At 41.5% G+C, this 21,083-nt stretch overlaps 1 protein-coding gene across 3 annotated transcripts in view; it reads left to right on the plus strand.

Annotated features, from left to right (window-relative positions):
• tasp1 (taspase, threonine aspartase, 1) overlaps nucleotides 1-21,083 on the plus strand; it is a 30,369-nt gene that overhangs the window by 3,804 nt on the left and 5,482 nt on the right. The window contains exons 4-14 of one of the 3 annotated variants that reach the window (XR_015109516.1): nucleotides 6-74; nucleotides 1,362-1,482; nucleotides 2,785-2,869; nucleotides 2,948-3,027; nucleotides 3,146-3,252; nucleotides 5,918-6,037; nucleotides 7,485-7,563; nucleotides 12,313-12,423; nucleotides 13,833-13,940; nucleotides 14,926-14,999; nucleotides 16,585-16,685. Coding sequence is in view for 2 of the 3 variants with exons in the window: in XM_086180854.1 (XP_086036980.1) it covers nucleotides 6-74; nucleotides 1,362-1,482; nucleotides 2,785-2,869; nucleotides 2,948-3,027; nucleotides 3,146-3,252; nucleotides 5,918-6,037; nucleotides 7,485-7,563; nucleotides 12,313-12,423; nucleotides 13,833-13,940; nucleotides 14,926-14,999; nucleotides 16,189-16,260 (1,026 nt within the window). In the remaining variant the exon portion in view is untranslated. Of the gene's footprint in view, nucleotides 1-5; nucleotides 75-1,361; nucleotides 1,483-2,784; nucleotides 2,870-2,947; nucleotides 3,028-3,145; nucleotides 3,253-5,917; nucleotides 6,038-7,484; nucleotides 7,564-12,312; nucleotides 12,424-13,832; nucleotides 13,941-14,925; nucleotides 15,000-16,188; nucleotides 16,529-16,584; nucleotides 16,686-21,083 lie in introns of those variants that run through there. The other 2 variants (XM_086180854.1, XM_086180853.1) reach the window with 2 other exon arrangements.

Raw genomic sequence — 21,083 nt, forward strand, 5'->3', positions numbered from 1 at the left:
TCCAGGCTGTGGACCAGCTCAAAGCGGGGGCGCTTGCTGTTGAGGCAGTTGCTGCAGCACTGGTTGAGCTTGAGGTCAGTTTGTTATGATGCGTGATTGATGAAATAAATTCACCACTCAAACATTAGGATTTAAAGTCTTGATAAAACAGTGTGTATTTTATGTACAGCAATTATTTTTAGCACCAGAATGAAGCTGGAAAAAAAACAACAACAACAACATAAAAAGTGTTTTCACTGCAGATAAGAAACATAATTTGACACATGTATGTGTTTATCTGAAACAGCTTTAGTCTGTTCCAAAGTCCGATGCATGTACGCACATCCTGTGGGATGATGTAAGGGATAATTTCCCTCGGGGCAGGGTTGGAAGAAAGAACAATGAATTTGATGAACTCCGCAGATGGAAGAATGCACAGAGACGGGCTGTGGAGCAAACACTTTTTAAAGCTGTTATTACACAATAACTTTATGCTGTTTGTCCTGCGACAAGCATTCTCACTGTAACTGATTTACAAGTGTGGTTTCACCAATATGGACATGACGCTAACGAACAGTGGTAGCGATCTGTTGTGTTTGCTGCTGAAACCTGCTTAAATAAAAAGCCAAGGATCAGAAACGCAGGAGAGAAACAAATGTGATAAACAACCTTTGTGAAAAATGACTTTTATACTCGTCTCACTGAGTTCCTGGTAAAAAAATCAGTTCATTTAGACGTGGACACGTGTAAAGGAGCAAATTCCACTTGTGTTGGAAATGAAAATGTGAGAAAAGTTTAAAAAAAAAAGAAGTAAATTTGATCGTTTAGCCCTTGAGTGAGGAAAACTTTCCACGAGGAAGGCCTTTAGGCAGATGGAAAACTCTGAATGAGGCTCCCAAACTTCATATGTGGCTTCATAACGAGATCAGTATCAGATACCAGAGGGACACGATCCAGCTCAGCATTTCTGCGACAAAATCCACATCCAGGTCTTAATCTTGGCTGCACAGATCGGATCTTCTCATCCAGGCGGATTGACAGCAACTGAAGTGTTTTCAGGATTTGATTGGTATTGTGTTACAGAGAATATTTCACCTGCTTTTTATTCTTTTACTCCATTCTCATCATGCACCGCTCATTTTTGTTATTATCATGATAGTTTATCTCCCAAAAAGATTATTCTGCAGTGGATTGGGTCAGCCTGAAGTTCACCCTGTGAAAGTTTTAAAAATGTTTGTCTGGAAATATTGCAGTTGATCATTGAAATGAGTGACCTTTTTTATCTTTTGCCATCAAAGAAATAATGAGTTTTTCTCAGCACACTGTGACAATGTAGTGAATATATTTTTATTCAAGCGTCTGCATGTTTTCATTGTTCTCAGGACTCTCCTTTTACAAATGCCGGCATGGGCTCCAACCTTAATTTGTCGGGGGAAATCGAATGTGATGCGAGCATCATGGACGGGAAGTCGCTGCATTATGGAGCCGTAGGTGCCATTAGTGGTGAGTTACTGCACATGTGTTGTTATTTCTGTAATACTGCTCTGTTGTGTCACCTGTAAGTAATGGCAACAAGTCAGACCCCTGTTTCTGATTTACTCCATGCCATCTTCCAGCTTTTTACTGGAGGGAATTGGCATCATAAATTCCTGCAGTGGGCCACCACCCGCTTGTTGCCAGGACGATGACCAAAAAATGCTGCTAATACGTAGGCATCAGCTTACTGACAAAGAGGTTTCCTTGAAGGCTGTCAACAAAGCAATTTTTGATTCATAACAACCAGCCCTGGGGTGAATGTTGGCACAGCAGACAGCAGATTGTTTTTATGACCACATCTGCATCATGTAACAGTTGTATGATTTGTGAACAGCGAATCAAACTTTCTTGGCATAACAAATATACTATTTACTTGCCAACCTGTTATTTTTTTGCTGCATTGCAATTTTGTGTTAAATTTGCTGCAAAACATATGAACTGCCTTCACCATCATGGCTCTGCATATCAGCTATTTCAAATTAAAGGTAGCAGTTATGACAGATAACCTGACTGAGGTGTTTCTGCAAATGTCTGTGCACGTCCAACCGGACAATAAGAACTCGGTCTAAACTCCTCTCAGGTTAGTGCAGCCAGACTGAGGCTGATGGAACAGTGCAGTATCAGTGAGTGTTTAATATCTACTTATGGCTGAAGAATCTCCTCAGACTTGGAGCAGCAGAGCTAACACACAACATACAGTTGTTACATTGGCTTTGATAGATGTAACTTTTATGCCGCTTGGCTGTCGGATTCTTTTACTGGCTGATTGTTGATTTTTAGAAATATTCTGAGTAATGCTGTGACACTCAGTGCTACTACGCTGACTTGTTTAGGGTTTTTTATATCAGTCTTAATCGTGTTTGTTTGTCTAAGTGCATTTTTTTTTATAGTTAACAAGAAGAAAAGAGCAGATTTTGCACTCCCCATTGACACAGGAATGACTTTCTCAGGATCTGGAGTGTCGCTCGCTCTGATTAGTGAAAGCAATGTTATCTCAGCAGAATGTGATCATGAGGTTAGATGTTTGCAACATATTGGATTTTTGCTAATATCTGCTATCGTGAAAGTTAGATTTCTCTGTACTTCCAAAACTTTGGTAAAAGCCCGTAAATCATATATTTATTGTCGTTTCTCATCGTTAATGATGTGGAAAATGGAAGAGACTTGAACTTGAGACTTGGAAATTACCATCTTTTGACACTGATGTGGTGCTGATATCTTTTGCATCCCTGATCCTGCTTCTGCTCTTAATTCTGCCTTGTCCTTCAGGTATTAAGAACCCTGTCTTAGTCGCTAATCGTCTACTGAGTGAAGCACAGAAAGGGAAACTCTCAGCAGGCAGAATACCCCCCTGGTGATTATCCTGGCTATCAATTACTGCCTTATTAATGTGACTATATTTCTGCTTGTTAATTAGATTTGTGTTTGGCAGCTTTTTAGTGGGACGGGGAGCACATGACTGGGCCATCAGCCACGGTATACCGCCGTGCCCCTCCGAGAAAATGGCCACGAGTGAGTATGTTTGTCCTGATTGTGAAATTAAGCCTCATCAAAGTGATGAGAGCAGATTTGGAAGAGCTACATCAGCTTGTGAGAATTCAGACAAACCAGCGTATTCTATCACATGCAGAGTTCAGTTTATCTGCCTACAAGAGGAACAAGAGAAAAATGGAGCTGGCAGAGAAAATGGACACAGGGCATAATCAAACAAAGAAAAAACGACAATCAAGTGAAAATGTGAGTACTGATATGTCTGTTAATATTAGATACATTTCATTTTATTTAATTTTATCAGCTGAATTAGCTGAGCATCTGATTGTGGTGGTGGTGGTGGTGGTATTCTAGCAGTGAATATCTAGTTTGTCCGGCGGGTGCTGGGTCGGGTTTTGACCCGGCCATCTGGTCCGGAGCAGAACGTGTGCTTTGCAAAAGTTATTGACACTCGAGGGCAGCAAATGTCATCGTATGAGCCAAATCTCGACGAGTCAACATCAAATATTAAAGATGGAAATCTAACCAAAAAAGCCACTTCCCTTTTACCGAAAGGGATACCATTGCATAAATGATGAGGTATTCTTTCCTCTCCCTGAGGGGAAACTTCCCTCAGTTCAACAACTTAAACTACACTGACTGATGAAATAGTAGGTACTTAAAAATGAAGACGCAAAGAATCAGAATTGTTCTTTATTCTTTATTTTAATTCTCAGAGAAATCCAACTGGAGATGATTTGGTTCTAACATTATCTTCTCACAGCAGCCGATGTTATCGAGTGCATTTCTCAGCTCCGCTGGCTCGAACTGCATGTAGAGCACAGAGAGATAATAGTGAAGGCATTTTACAAAGGGTGTGTATTTCAGTATCAAAGGTGGTATTTATGGCTGTTAGCAGTCTTATGGAGAAGTTTTAATACGAGTGGATCCCTGTTTAGTTGGGCTGGCGCTCGTGCAGGACTCAATACTACCAGAGGTTTCACACCATCCCAACCATTCACAGGTGGCTGCAATGGAACAAGACACTCGGCGATGCAACAAACACACGGAAAATGGAAATTGTAAGCCAGTAAACAGAGATAAATACATAACAGGATACTTAAACAAAACTTTGGTTTGTTAATGATAAAAAAAGAGGGTCTTTAATGAGGCACAGGTAAGAGGGAACAAAATAACGACAGTCACACATCTGAGTCGGGATTCAACAAGAATGTGGCGACATCACTGTTCTGGCTGCTGTTCTCGCTTTAAATTTGATGAATTGCTGCAGTTTATGTTCTGTTGCTGATACAGCCTTTGGATTCTGGACACAACAAGCCACAGTCAGGACCCCATTTATAATGAAACTGGTTTCTTTACTGCCCACTCCTACCTGCTCGATAAATGTTTTTTGCCCGCCGACAGAACAGTAAATCAAATTTTGGCTTTAGTGTTTTTAGATTCACATTCAGCAACTGTTTTCATAGTTTTTAAAGTTGAGAGCCACCTTTTTTAAGACAAGGAATAATCTATAAGTCCTAGAAGTGAAGGAATGGAGGCGGCTCTTTGTTCTCAGAAACGATTTTCTATTGTTGATAGTGGTTGGTTGAGTGTTTCATTGCCTTGAGCAGCTCAACTGGAGACAGGATTGATGAGTAGGAATCAGCTCAGAGAAGACAAACTCTGCCTCCCACTCAGAGGAGAGGAGGCGAGCTACGTCTGTTTTGCTTGTTAATTGTGTTAAATGGACCAAACCACATGAGAGGCCTGCTCTGCTTCACTGGAGCTCCTCTTTGAAAAATAATATTTAGTTCAGTTGGTACAGTCAATCTTCGATATGAATAATATCTCCAGTAAGATAAGCTGAAGAACCAAGTCAGACCGTTTGTTGACTTTGGCTGCATGTGGAACCAATAAATGATCAGTGATGGATTAGCGTTTCAAATGGGCGTTAAAGGTTTGGGTGGCCCTCGCTTGCCGTCTGTCCCATTTTTACACTAACCTGCTTAACCTGTTCAGAGATGAGTAGGTAACCACGGCAACAACAGTCAGACTGCTGAGATGTTATGATGTTTTAAGGATGTGGTGGTCATTTTGCATCTCTCACACACACACGCACACACATATGTGTGTGTGTGTGTGTGTGTGTGGTGTATATGTGTATACATATACAGTATGTATAGTGTATAATACATCGTACAGTTCTATTAACTAAAGTACATTCCATGAGGAGAGAAAATATACATACATACATACATACATATGTATGTGTGTGTATGTATGTATATATATATGTATACACATGCATACACACACAGACATATATGTATTTTCTCTCTTTCTCATGGAATCTACTTAAGCCAATAGAACTGTCCTATGTATTCTAACTATATGTGTGTATATATGATATATATGATGTTCCGCTGATTTTGACAATGAAGTTTTCTAATAAAAAAAACCCCAAAACATCACCAATCTCAGTTAAAAAGAATCCACAATACACTTTCACAAATTCATAATATTCTACATACATCAAAATATCATCCAGCCCTGGGCTTTGGTTTTGGAATATGGTTTCAGGTAAGATTGGACAATATCATGTGATCAGTGCATCACAATGCCATTTTGCACATTTACCCTGCACAACTTTTTACTTTCCAGCCTGAATTATGACGGTACGAAAGCAGTTCACGTCCGCAGCAATCAGGGAAGGAAAACAGCTGACTCGAATCACAGTCCGAACCTGTTTATGAAGTTTGAAGGGCATGAAAGAATTATTCATGCACTTCTCATGCACTACATTCTGAGTTTGGAAAATAATTTTTACCAGAGATGGTGACTCTGCTTTAAAATATGGCGACTTGATTTTTCCCTTCACTCTCCTTTTTTTAAATTGATGTATCTCTGCTCACTTGTTCCTCCTGTTACCTAGGAAAACGGTCCAGGGTGCCTTGATACAGTTGGAGCTGTCGTAGTTGACTTGGAAGGGAACGTAGCTGCAGCTGTGTCCAGCGGAGGGTTAGCCATGAAGCATCCCGGCAGGGTCGGCCAGGTAATCAGGCTTCTAACTGACAAAATCTGTTATCTGTTATTTGAATAATGCACTGATTTCATTTTTTTTTCAGTTTAATATTCTGTTAACATTCTCTGATCCAGCCAGCACACTATTTGGGCCACAAAATAGTTTTTTGTACACCTGTGTTTAGTTTGTGTGACATTTTTTTTTTTTTTTTTTTTGTTATAATGAAATAATGCTGAGAATAATTAAAGCTGGGAAAAAAATCAGGTGTTTTCTTGTCAGTACTGTCTGAAGCCAGGGAGGGCGCCAGGGAGGGAAGAAGTCAGGAACACATGGGGCGTGATGCTCACTGCCAAATCCAAGTTTGCTACTTGCCCAGCAACATAAAGCAGACAGACGGTGTTACTAGCTCAAGGGAAGAGTAGAACATCCAGCAGCTACTTAAGCCAGTAAATATTGAACCTTCGACAGTTGGACAGAAATCTGTTGCTTATCTGTGGTCCTTTTATTTCAGTTCAATTTTATTTATTAGTGCCAATTCAGAACAGCAGTTTCAGAACGCGTTCCATGTAAAACAGGTCCAGCCCACCCTCTTTAAACATTTACCCAACAAATCCTCTGTTATGTCAATAAAATAGGGATGGAAATGTTGTTGTTAAGTTTAGATTAATATCTAGTAAAGACTTTTTATCCGAATGGCTGGAAGTTCAGTGCCTGAAATTCAGAAATGATTGAATGCAACTGCTTTGATAAAGGAGGATTTTGTACAAAAAACTATGAAATGCTCCATTTCGATGGCATGATACTGTCTGTGAGGGATTGTGGGTAATCATCCAAACGAAAGGTCAAAGGAGTGTGTAAGACTGCAGCTCCGCCTCCTGGTCTCAACTCTTGATCGTCATGGTTTTGATTTTCTAATAAACCCAGTCTGTTCTAGAAATGAGAGCCGCTCTGTCCAGCGTGGGAATGATGGCGTCTCTCCTAATCAGACCAGGTTTCCCAGATATGATGAAACACAATACCAATAAATGGACAAAACCCAGTGGGTCTGTGTGAGCAGGTCAATTCTTACCTTAACCTTAGCTATTCACAACTCAATACTTCATTTATCTCACCGCCGGCAGCTTTTTAATGCAGGCTTTAAAAAAAAAAGATTTAAGGCAGCAAATAAGACGTGTCAGACTTGGATTTGGTCGTCAGGTGTTGCTCCCGTTTGATTGAAGCCCCGTGTCTTTAGTTCAGTGTTAACCCTTTCTAGTAGAACAATAAAATTAGCATTTCCTAGAGGTCCTTTTCTAAAAGGCAGCTGCAAGATGTTATGAGTAGAACAGCATTTAAATAGTAGAATGAATAAAACTACAACATACCAACAGGGGCTGAACAGAATGAAGGAATTAGTGTAAATTACTTTAGTCTCATTACCACGATTACTGCATGCAGCAGCGGCTAACAAGTCCACCGTCTCTCTCTCTGTTCTCAGGCTGCTCATTATGGATGTGGCTGCTGGGCTGAAAACGCTTGCAACATGAACCCTTACTCTACAGCAGTGAGTACCTCAGGTATAGCACACTTTCTACAACCTACTTGGCTGTGTGTGTGCACGCGTTTGTGGGTGTATGTGTTACGTTTCCTCCCACAAGTTTTGTTGGAGTTGATACGTATGAGGATCGTTGATGCGAGCCCCCTCTCTGGACCCGCTGAGTGCATCTTTGAAAAGCCTGATAATACTTTGCGATGACCTCCAGCCATTCCTGCGGAGTGACTCTCATCAGTCACTTCCTCCGATGATTGAGTCATCACTCTCGGCTCTTTGTTAGTCATCTGCATGCCAGGTGCCTTGCAAAGCTCTTTGGATTTGCTGTGACATTTGACATGGGACACCTGTTACTGATATAATAGCAGGGAACCACTGGAGTGCAGTAGAACGCTGGTTAGTTTACAAACTTCAAGTGCAGTTATCTAGACTCTGACGCTAATTTAGCGTGTATAAAAACACAATGTTACATATGCGTATAACGTTCCGATATATCAAGTGATGTCATCAGGTTTTAGTTTCTCGATTTAACCCACGCTGAGTTTCGCCGTCTCTGATTGGACTGAAAACTAAATGCAGGAGTTGCCGCGGGTCACCAGTCACATCTGATACGACAAGCTGATAGGGCAGCTTAGGATATGCAGCTGCTCAAACAATGTGAAAACAAGCTTTCATTTCATTGGAATTGTTTCTCTAAGTGCAACCCCCCCCCCCCCCCCCCCACACACACACACACACACACACACTCACACACACACACACAACTGCACTGGCGTTAAAAGATCTCTAGTTCCTAAACTAAAGTCAGTTTGCCGATCTTTTGTCACCAAGTTTTGAAACGTCAGTGGATATATTAACGCTTTAACAAATAGATAGAAAATGTTTAACTGAGATCTTCAGCGCCGCCTCTTGTCCACCACAGCCCCCCCACTGCCCCACACTCGCTGTGCCACAGGGAGGATTTACAGCCGTCACCTGTCCGGCTCTGCTTGTCCCTCTGAATTTCCCCTCAAACGCTCACTGTGTCTGCAGGAAGTAGGTGGTTTCTGTTCATGCAGAAATGGATTTTCAGAAATGTTTGGAAATAGAGAAGAAGGGAAAAAACAGTATTTCAATTCATAATTCACAACATATGAATGTCTTATAAACTTTATTTTGTACAGATAATATTAATTTCGTAAATGCTAAGAACATACTGAACACCTGCTGGAAACAAGCTAAAAGGTCATTAAAGATGTGCCAGCATGACAGTATTGTAACTGCAAGTAACCTGCTAATAACTTTTGGATTACTTTTGAAACCATCAACCAAAGCAGATGTGAAAAAATATCAACGCACTGGATATCTTCAAGAACCTGATATCATGCATCACCAAATGTCACGTTTAACCAGTGAGAATAATGTATGTATGTATATCACGTGATTATTCATCTACGTGTGTACTTATACGTATATTGAGCTGATACCTTTTTTTTGGTTGTTTTTTTTAGACAAGCAACGTTTTCTTCTGAGAAAATCTGTTTGTTTGTCAAACTCACGGTCGTTTCAGACAGGTTACATCAGGTCCCAGGTGTTTCTGTGACCTGAGCTCTCGTTGCACCGAACTTGCTTGTGAAAGTGACCTATTTTGCACGCAGGCCTTGTGCGGGTTAGAATCAGGATGGTGTCAGTCTTTACTGAAACAACAGTGGCCACCTCCCTGCCTCTCCCCTTCCTCCACATGTCGCACACGGTCGAAAAATTGGTGTTTCCTGCGGCATCGTCTCTTTTAAAGGTTTGAATTCATACAGTTGGACAAAGACGTCTCTCTCTTCCAATCTCGAATTTTCAACAGGAGTTGCGCTCTTCTTGAACATATTTTTACAAGACACATGGCTGGTCATGAATCGTATGGTTTTCAATGTGAGGCTGCAGTATATCCTCCCTCCTCTTGAAGATGCGTTTGTCTGCGACATAGCTTCTGGGGAACATTACTATCTTTTGATGTGGATCTTTACCCTAATGCATCTCAGTGCAGATGAGCTTATTTGATGAGACAGGCTGAAGCAGGAGTCATATGTGCATGTGTGGACTGCTGCTAGGAGTTTGAACCCCAAAAGCTTGCCTGGGTAAATGATCACAAACACTCGGTGTAACAGTGATGAAAATTTATTTAAATAGAAAAAAAAAAAAGATCACTTTTGGAGGTCATGATTTTTTGTACCGCTGTGTTTGATGGAGCTGCAGAAAGAAATGGTGCTTTGAATTAGGGTTTTGCTGCTCACATTCCTGTATACGATCTTACAAGACGCCACTTTAGTGTTACACGCACTTCATTCTGGTCAGGTTTTGCTAATCTATACTTGCCATTGAATTAAATTCAACATGACTGCGCCTGTTTCGGTTATGTTCTACTGTTAATCTATGATCCTTCTGGATGTTTAGATCTGTATGGATTTTCACCTCATCCTCCGTCTCCCTATATTGTGGTTATGCTTTGATGTTTCTAAAAAAAGGAAAAAAAAAAAACCCTTCCTCATGGGGATGGCGAGCCTAATGTGTGTTCCAGTACAACACCTGTTTTTAATTTCCTAACATGAAAGGCATTCCCATCAAAAGAAACAGAAAAACAATCATTTTCATTCTGACATGTGGAGTATGATCCTCGCCCTATATGTCATTCTTTCTTCCCTTCATCCTACCACCCCCCCGCCCGTCCACCCAGCCGCCCCCTCCTCCGTCCCAGTTTGTTTGGTAATATGTGGCTCTCCTGTTTTGATGCGTGTTGATGGCTTCATATGGCCTTCACTGCGCTGCGCCTGGTGAGAGAGCAGCTCACCAACGTCACTCATGTTGCTGTTACCTGTCACATTTGGTGTCAGTTTGCTGGCTGTTCTCTTTCCTCTGCAGTCTGAGTTTCTTGCTGCAGTTCAACTGTGCTGCGATGATATTCAGTTCCCCTGAAACACAACGGTTTACGGTAAACACAGTACAAAAGGCACAGTACCTGGCCAATTCAACATTCTGCTCTCATTAAACAAGAACTTCAGATGGCTCCAGGCATCTGGTCTCCACAGTTACCAACCTGCATTCAGTTTTGTTGTAGTTACCTGATATTTTATGGGGCTTTTTATATGTGTTTACAGAAATAACAAGGCTATATTCTTTAGTCTCTGTGGGTTTTCGCTGGTGCCGTTTCCAGACAGGTTTTGTTTTCAGTTCTAGATTTCTAGTATACAGTCGGACGTAACTTTTGACAGAGAACATATGTGTCTTGGCAAGATGGATTCCATTTAATTTTAGGTCATTAAGCATTAAGTAGCACATTATCTTGCTCACACACACACACACACACACACACACACACACACATATATATATAGTTCCTGTTTTGCTTGAATTCTTAACGAAACACTGCATCTCTGGTCTTTGCTTGATACCACATGTATCATAACTGAAGAGTTTTGAAATACTTTAACACAAATAAAATGTTCACCCAACGCTTTACATACAGCTTCTATCCACACTGCACTCTGGAATTTAGGAAAAGGCAAATATCTTAAGTGTCTCTTGCTACAGGGAGAGTAATGGGTATTAGAGTTAGATTCACGTCAAATGTTTCATGTCAACGCCCCGTGCTGAGTCGGTGGAGACGAGAACTAAGTTAGCATTGTTGAACGTCTGGTTCATTTGTCTCAGCATCAATTGGATTTTTTTACTGGGTTTGATTTAGTTTTATATTTCAAGATTTTGTTCTACTGCATAAAATGTGTAGATACATACTGCACTTGAGATTTTAATGGATGTGTCTTAAGACAGCCGGTGCTAACGAGCGTATAAATGATAACCAACAGGTTGTCATGGGCACTAAAGTGATACTTCATCCTAAAATGTTATTTTGCCTTTCAAGTACTCACAAATAGGTGACCACAAACTCTCAAGCTCATTATTTGTATAAGCCATGTTTTCTTTATCAAGCTGTCATATGGCCTTCAAAAGTATGTCATCCCTGCCACCCTCGATAAAAATTCCTTTGTGTTTGCCCTCAATATTTATGTTTTTGGTGTTTCATTTACAACGAAACTGTAAGATTATCCTTTTTGAATTTGATAACTTGTTTATTGATGACCATTTAAAACAAAATCTGCAAGTGCATGCATGCGTGCATGCAGCCAGGTAGAGTTACAGAGTGTGCAGAAGGAGGAATTAATACTGGGTGGTTGCTGTTTCAAATTCCCAAACCAGCTGGGAATCTGGGCAGGGAAAAGCGTGAAAGAAACACAATCCTTCCTGTAGTAATTACAGTCAGTGTGCCCCTGAGCAAGGCAGCTGTACTTGGCAGCCCCCAGGTGCTGTCGACTTTTCCTGAAATAATAAATCTTTCAGGAATGACATTGATGAGAACATGACTGGGGTAGCACTGACTCTCGTGTGTGTGTGTGTGTGTGTGTGTGTGTGTGTGTGTGTGTGTGTGTGTGTGTGTGTGTGTGTGTGGGGGAACTCCTCTAATTCCATCTTGTTTTCCATAACCTAACATAGTATGCATACATGTATTGGAAAAATGGGATCTTTTGAACAAATTTTGAATATCAGAGCATGTAGCGGTAATCAGGAAGTGCTTGTACGCTGATTATTGAGTGAATGAGGTGAAATACCTAATGCCTGCATACTCGGGCAGCAGCCCTGTCAAAGTTAACACACTGGGGAACTTCCGATGGAAGACGCTCCTAACAAAGAACTGAATTCATGCAGGCGTGTTCTACATCTTTAGCTGTGTCTGTTTGTCTTTTGCCAGGCTGCGGAGAGCATCTGATTCGCACCATGCTGGCACGGGAATGTTCCGCTGCCATGCAGTCTGAAGATGCCCACCAAGCATTGCTGGAGGCTATGCAAAACAAGTTCATCAGTGAGTCGCCCGCATCCAGCCTGATTCACGCTGCTCTCTGCGCTTACATCAAGAGCGTGTTTGTTCAGTGAACAAACAGGAACACACTAACAAATGGAAACATATGAAATAAGTGAATCAGATGAAAAACCTTTGGATTGTTGGATTATTTTCACTGTTTGTCCCTGAAATGTTCCACAGCCACAGACAGTTTTGGAAGGTTGTTTTGTTTAGAGCTCACGTGAAGATGTCATTTTTCCCGTGCATCGTCTCAGAAGTGGTCAGTTCTAAAAGTCTTGTTAAGTGTGTTTGCTACGCCTGTCGATGACCATTGCGAGAGCTCTGAGTGGAGGACATGTGGAAACATGTGGTTTCTGCCCTGCTCTGGCCTCCTTCAGAAGTCTGTCCCAGTTTGGTTTTGTCACGGACATCTGTAACACCAAGTCATTTGAAGCGGCTGGATGAAGTCAATTTGAAATTAATTCTTCTCTTGTTTGCTTTCAGAGCACTCATTAAATTAAACAAAGCTCCATAAATCCTGCGCTGGTAGGAGCTATGATAACGACGCCTGTGATGTGGAGGCTTCGCAGTAATGTGACATGATACGTTTAAGTCCCTCTTCTCTAAATAGAGTGTTTATAAAGACCATAACATCATTTTTCTACATCTGATTGTGTAATACAATAATTCTCATGGGATGGCATCGCTGCCAAGCAATATGCTCATGTTCTCAAATATTAGTTTAGTTGTTACGGTTGAAATAATGATGAACATGAAGGCAGTGTTTAATTGGCAGTCATTTTCTGAACAAGCAGATTTTATTATTGAAAGTGATACATTTAAGTGAAGTTCAAACTGAAGGACAAATTTCAGGATTTTGTGTGAATGTTTTCCAAGATGCACTTAAGACGTTTTGTGAAGACACGGGAAGATTACAGTATTGAAGCTGGATCAGCGGCATAGACTATCATCAAACGCAGCAGTTATTCATGTCGTGTTGATATCGTGTAACTGCTCCGAACTAAAATCTCTTTCTTCCACACAAAATTTTCTTTTTCTGAAGTGTATTCTTCAAAGTGTTTGAGTGTTTTTCTTGCAGTGTTACAGGTAGTACAGTGCTTAAATGACAATAATCCATTATGTGCTAAGGCTTGCTCATACACGTGGGATGAAATATTTGTATTTAACAGTCTGCTAGCTAAAATAAATACATCAGGACAGAATAATTGCTTTCAGTTGTTTAACTTGGCCAGAAAAGCTCGACTGGAAGGATCACCTTAATTTGATTAAAGGGGCTGCACTTTGTCTCGTCTTAACACGTTTTATTCTTGCTTTGAGAGTTTATCAACTGAGGGTAAAACTTGTCGTTTTGTACAATGTCCATGTCGCGTTGAGTCATCTCAAGTGCGGTGCTTTCTTTGTGTGTCCAGGCTCACCCTTCCTGGCCAGTGAAGACCGTGTTTTGGGTGGAGTGATTCTCTTGCGGTGTTGCAGATGTGCGGAACCTCAGCCATCTCAAAATATTCAGGGTATACTGGGTGAGACATGAATCATTTCAGTCCTGATCCCACTCAAGCTGCGCACCACAGCTCATGTTGGGCAAATATTTGGCTGCTAATATTTAAAAATCAATCTTTAGATACAAGATAGGAGGGAAGGGGGGCTGTGGCTTTCCTGGCGGGTGGTCTGTGTTTTAAGTTGCTCAATCAGGCTCTGGTTTCACACCCTTCATCTCAGATTCAAACTCAGACCTCCCACTACGGAATCAACCACTAATCTGCAGACAAGTGGAGGCCTTCTGAATACAGCCCCATTTGCCTGATTGTGTCGGAGGATCTGGTTTCTCTACCTGGAGCTTCTGAGAAAGGCCCCCCCCCCAGCATCTACCATCACGGACCTCAATCTAACATCAGTTTGTAGAGGAAATGACAATTTAATGGAGGGCAAATTAAGATATCTATGTTTCATTTATTGCTCTTTGCCCCCTGTTATATTTTGCTCTTGAAATTATATAATCTTAACAAACGGGTTTCAAAGTAATACCTCCACCCTTTCCTCGTACTGACTATCTTAGATTTCCGTGGACTGCAAGAGGCTCTAGCTTGATTTACAGGAGTGAACTTCCTATAGAGAGCATCCGCTTGCAATTAGGTTTCTAACTCATTTCGAACGTTTCACTTTTGTCTGGAGTAACTTTATTGCTCTGGGTTCAGCAGAGTTTAGTGAGCCGAGTCACCTGCTGAGCCTCCTCTGGCAGTGCAAGACTTTGTCTTGTCATTAACATGATTTAAGGCACATTTTGAAGGAGCACATTTGAAAAAAATATGTAAGAACTGAAATCTGCCAAAAGACTGCTCAGTCTTTATTAATTTTGAAAATTAAAAAGAAAACAAAACAACAAGCTTGAATTCAGCGACATCACCAGTTATTCCCCCTAATTCATGCTTGTGTATTGCTAAATCATTCTAGATGTTCTGTATAAAGATGTTTTTATCTCTCCGTTTTATCTCTCTGTTTTCAAAGTGGAGTTTCTATGGAGTCACACCACAGAGAGCATGTGTGTCGGCTACATGTCTGCCCAAGACAGCAAAGCAAAGGTGAGCTTTATACCAATAAAACAAGGGGCTTCCGTTGTTTCCTTTCTGTACTTCCAGCCTGAACAACTTGAACTTTTTAAACTAAACTCTGTCTTTATCTGGACAAAGTTAGTATCTTGGTTTTCATCTATATTTGATTGTCGTATTGAACTCAGAGAACAACAGAGGACAAACAAACGATATTTCAACTGGGAGTTCTCTCGCAAGCTATCAGGACTTTTTTTTTTCTTTTAAAAATAAAAAAACCCATCATAATAAACATCCGTGTACTTGATATGGAGCATACTGATAGCTGTTTACAAAATTTGTAACAACATCATAAATGGGACTCTAAAGGGTCATTAATATATTAGGTTCTTCAGCTCTTTCATGGAGCTGTTTGCCTTCGACGCGTTTCATAACTTTCTATTTAGATTGGAAACACATTTTTTGATTTGCAAAGATTCCTTTTGGAAATGCTGAACTTTAATAACAGGACACTTTCCAGACAAGAAACCCTTGGAGATTGCAGGCATATAGCCGAGTGCATGATTTATAAGTATACCAAACAGATGCTGATGACCAACATCGCTACGCAGCTCGAATCTAAATTGTGGACTGAGGGATTGTGGATCACTGTTGTGTAAGGGGAATAAAAGTGGGCGGAAATCAGCGAAACCTCAAAGATCTCTGAAAAAATGAGCTTCACCTAAATTTATGAGAACATCTCATGAGGGAGCATCACAACAAAAGACAAAATAGTTTCTCTCAGGCAGAAATGCAGCAGCTCTCAGGTGTTTCTGCGTGTCCAAGCTCTTCTGCAGCGGCGTAGAGAAACAAGTGGTCAGCTAAGGAGGGCAGCAGATGAAAACGAAGCGGATCTACAGCCTGAAGGGGACTGGTTAGGAGACTTTCTGCTAAAATATCATCCCCCTGATGCGATCGGGAACAAAACCATTCGATTCACCTGTGCACATCCATAAGAGCCAGCGATACCAGTTGATCTGCTGTGATGGGTCAAACATTGAAGTAGAGGGCAGGTTGTTCATCGGAGGGCTGGAATTCAGTTGATGCTTCCTTGAAGGTTTGAGACTACATTTCTGCTACGAGAGAGAGTTGGTGGATTGGCAAGTAGAAAGGTCTCAGTGCTGAGAAGTACCAGAGCAGTCTGTGGTGAAGGAGACTCATCGCTCCCATGTTCACTCTGCAGCGTGACAATGTGCCCAAGCATACAGCCAGAGTCACAGATGAAGTCTTCAAGAGTCCCGCAGCAGGACACTGATCCCAACATCAACCGAGAGCCTAAAACCAGAAGAGCTGCAAAAAGTTCTCCAAGATCCTTGAAAGAACCTTCATCCACAGTAGCTTGGAAACTGGTCTACCTGGTGTTAGCGTTTGTGTTGAGTTGACTCTGTCCTCCTGAGCTGAACCGGTTCTTTATGTACCCATACCATACAAAGTTTAAAACCCTGTTCTTTGTCATCAAGTCTTTTCCATCATTCACGAATGGGAGCCAGCCACTTTGATCTTTTTCCTAATTTTTCTTCATTGACTACAGTCTGCAGGCCCTGTCTCTGCTAACTCAGCGTCCTCTGATGTACTACAGGACTGTCAGCTCCTGCTTGTGACCTGCCTCTGATGGGCCTCCCATGAAGCATTTAATGCCTATGTATTTTAGATGTCTCCCAGATGCCCGTCACTTGTTTGGTATGTAGTCTGATTATGACCTTGGCTGTTGGTTTGCAGGGCTTACTATTTTTACGGAGCTCGTTTTAGTAGACGGTACCATTTGCAATCGCATGGAAAGTTGTTTTTCTTTTTCTCTTTTTTTTTTTTTTTTTTTTTTTTACAGAAGAAAGGTTTGAGATGACCTTTCCACCCCCCGGTCAGTCGGTGTCGCTCTAACTCTCGCCGCGCTAATCTACTCTAGTAGTCGCTAGGTTAACACAACTAACCACATGGCGGTGATAATCGGTTTATCTGGTCACCGTATATTTGGCGATGATGTCACACACTGACAATAACAGCATGAACCTGTCACGGACTAAAGTTGGTAACTTTAGCAATTGCTGTTGTTCGTTACAAACGTTAGCTTAAATGTCCATCGGAAAATTGGCCACCTCAGCACGGATTGTCAGCCCCTTTTGGTCTTTCATGCCTCGGCCAGCGTAGAAAGACTGAACCAGTGTTGACCCTCGTCTTGCTCCTTTGTTGGTCTGATATTATTTGAGACGGATAACGGAATGAAGCCTCACGTTTCTTAGCCATTTCTCCCGTTAATTTAACACCTGGCAACTCCTGAGCTTCTGCAGGCGATGACGACTTATGGAGAAAACGTGATGTCAACATGTTGGTGCTATTGGCTCAGATATCCTGAATGATTTGTCGGCCAACTCATTGAAATGTGAATATTGTGAACATTTTGGACCCGATTGAATTTTAGAAATAATTATTTCACCACGCTAATGTATTTTTCAGGCAGATTTAGACTTTCACACTGCACCTTTCTAAAAGTTTTGTAGGTGTACTTTTTTTTTTTTTTAAACCATTTGATTTCTTTGAAATGTTGTCTTTTGAAACCTTTAACTTTTTAAAATTCATGGAAACATCTATTATGTGGTCTGAGGCAGTAATGCGGTGTTACTGGCCCACTGATTTATTTGGATAATACATCTCTGTCAGTCTGAATGAAGAGAAGCCTCTGCTCTTGTTGGGTTCAGATTTCAAAGTGTCCCCCCCCCCCCCCCCTCTGTCTTTTGGCTTATCTCTCTTGACACCCCACTGGCCCTACCTGGACCGAAAGTATCATAAAGTCCTGAAACTCGTGCACCACTGGGGATATCAATCTGCATGTTTGTAAGATGGTGCTCGGTGGAATCGGCTTTCCTGTGGAATGTGAGCCTGCAAGTTCTCTTTTCACACCTGTATCGATGTAAAGGTACAGATCGTAGTATCACCAGTGACATGTAGTATCCGCTAGTCTGTAAGTGGGACAATCCCCTGGCTTCACTTCATTATTGTTGTGTTTAGTGAGTGTTCAGGAACATTGTGTGTTTGTGGTGGTTTCTGGATCCCCTGGGAAGAGAGGGTATTCACTTCCTCTCTCTGAGCTGTTGGTGACACAGTGATATTGAGGGGAACACAGCTGCTCCACCAAACCTCACGCTGCTCCATCAGAGACTCAGAGCGCAGCCAGTTGCAGGGACGAGGCAACAGAGCTTTCATGTTTCTCTCACCATCTGCATACCAGAACAGCTGGCTGTTCCGTCCTTCAAGCCTCTTGTCTGGGTGCAAAACAAAATTCTACCAGTTGCGTCCCAGCTGGGTCTGGAGTTGGCTTCTCGTCAATGCCAACACATTGTCCATTGAATGGATGCCATCAACTGGGCCTCTGTTTTCCCTCCATCTGTTCAGTTAGAAAGTTGGTGTTTGGAACCTTTACGGCTGTAAATTCTGTATGTATAAAGATAATGATTGGTATGTCCCAGAGATGCAGAAGGTTGTCCTGGGAAGGTGATAGTCTTGAGCCCCTTTCTGACTCTTGGAAATTTGTCCTTGAACTCTGAACCTTTGGAGGAATTACTCTAGTTTAAAATGCAGGAACCTGGTGCTGCAGTATATTTAGTTCCAAGAATTTTTTTTTTTTTACTCCACGAGGAGTTAGTTCCAGGAACTATGGGTGTAGGTCTTTCCACTCAACATTTCTTTTTGGTTCAGTACTCGCTTGACTTTATTTCAACATGGTTAGGAAAGCCTGTGAAAGTTGCTCCATACTACGGATAATATACATCAGGGTAAGAGTAAAGAGAACGCTTATGACTCTGGACTGACAACAACATCCTTCGGGAAGTAGAATCAGCATCCGGAATGCGTGCAGCTTATTCAGGTGTTGGCGGACTAATTTGCTCCATCTTTGGGTGATAAAGTCCCAGGAATGTTTTGTCAAAAAGGGACTTTGTTGTCATCATAGAAACAAGAACATCTGCCGCATAAATATTGCAAAGAGGAAAGGCATAGGTGCTTGAAACAAAGTCAAGAGAGATCTTCTGTGCTGTTTACCATTTTTGTTTGGTTCTGAGTGGGATTGAATTGTTGTTTTTCATCACTGAAATTGCCTCAGTGACAAAGCTGGAAACTCTGATGAGCAGCATTGCTCCCACTGCATTTACATTGGCTGAACAATTTGTGTGCAAGGACTCCACAGCCTCAGCTGCTATTCTACAGACATTCCTCCCATTCCTACCAGCATCTCACTGGGCGTTGCTAAACATTCACTCAGTCTATCTTCCACTACCTTTCTGTGATAAGAACATGAAAGGGCTGGTGCCGAAGCGGTAGTATTTAGGGCAGAGGTTAGATGGGATTTCTCGGAGAGCAGCCTTACTTGTCAGATTGTCAGGTGTATATTTTTCTGAACAAACGCCTGTTTTCTAAAACTGAAAGCAGTAAAACATGATATAGCTCATTTAAGATTGTTTTTATGTTGAAGCTGGGCCTACAGACACTGTGCTGTCAGGTCTTGTCAGGTTGCTCTTACTTTTCAATAAGATGTTGTTCTTGGGGGAAGTTCAGTGTGTATCCTAATCCTTTTGACATTTGGCTGTAAAATAGCCATAAACCCGCAACACTGCACAGGGAGAGCGTCTGGTTTCGTTCAAAGACTCACCTGTGTTTGCTCTGGATAGCACATCAGAACATCCAGCATGCTTTTAAAAGCTCCGCGAGGCGAGATGGACGAGGCAGTGGCGGCGCTCCTGAAACAACTCGGCTATTGTTGTGTTGTTAATCATGATTGGACAGATGAAAGACAAGTGTACGCCCCACACCACACCACATGGCTCTGCTCCCTCTCTGTCCCCTCCTGGATGTCATTACCACTACAAAGCTTTGCTGCTCAAATTGTGTCAGGACAGGGAACATTGCAAGGCATGCCATTCAGGCCTCTTGGACATTGTCTGTTTTATATAGTACATGACAAGTGTCTTTTATTTTACTAGGTTTTGTTTTTCATTATCCATTGTGCATGAGGAATAAATAGCGAATGATTGCTTTTTTATTTTTAAAGAAAAGAATGCGAGAACCACAATAACACAACAACAGCGGCATCGTCAAAGAGCTAAATTTATCCTTTGGCATACAGTGTGGTGTTAATGTGTGGCTTCTCAAGCCTCTAAACACATTCATATCTCCAAAGAATGTTGTTTTTCTCCGGTAAATACAAAGAAACTGTGTTTTTCCCGTTATGTTTGACTCAGCTGTGGTCCTGTCATGGGGCCCCTTCAGCTCACTCACTGGGTGACGAGTAGGTTTGTGGGTCTGTTTTGCTTAGATGTTCTTGTAATTCCACATTTCCTTCCTTTTTCTTTGCCCTTAGATTTGATCATTAATTTGAGTACTCAGTTAACATGGATTCCACATGAAGGGTTTATAGATGCATAGCAGGCACATCCTTTCTATTGAACTATGTTTGAACTCTATGGCTCCCCCCCCCCCCCCCCCCCCCAAATGTGTGGTTTTTATTTGTCATTCCGTGTGTGACATGAATGGAATTTTTAGATTGTACAACTGGGAGTAAACCTGGTGGGCGTTTGCAATATGGGCCAAAGAAGGAAGCCATTAAATTTTGGGGCAGATCTGTTTAACATATGTAGTGAAAAATGTCATTTTCTATACGCTGAGTTTGGCTGAGTTCACCTTGGTGAAGGTATGTGCCCTCTAGTTGGCTCTGGAGCTTCCTCGTGGTTGGTCAGGTTTCATACTGGCCCGTTTAATTTCAGAAATACTTTTCACCTGTTCGATAATTTCAGATGAAGCATCAGAGTTAGAGGGTGCAGTTACACACACACACATACAGTATATACATATATATATAATTTTTTTTATTTTTTTTAATTTTAACCACTTAGGCTAGTGGTGGGTGCTTATTTCTAGTCCTGAATTAAAAAAAATATATTTTTAAGCTCTTTCCTCTGAGATGGAAACATCATAATTTGATTATGAGCCTTCGCTCTAAAAAGTTTAAACTTTCTTTCATCCCATTTGTAGAAGATGAAGGGACTAAGATGAATATAGAGGGTGCATAATAGCCCCTGAGTGAGTGATGCC

The sequence above is a fragment of the Aulostomus chinensis genome, chromosome 16 (genome assembly GCF_037954235.1).
Source record: "Aulostomus chinensis isolate RoL2024-O1b breed Wild chromosome 16, RoL_Achi_v1.0, whole genome shotgun sequence".
Classification (NCBI taxonomy): domain Eukaryota; kingdom Metazoa; phylum Chordata; class Actinopteri; order Syngnathiformes; family Aulostomidae; genus Aulostomus; species Aulostomus chinensis.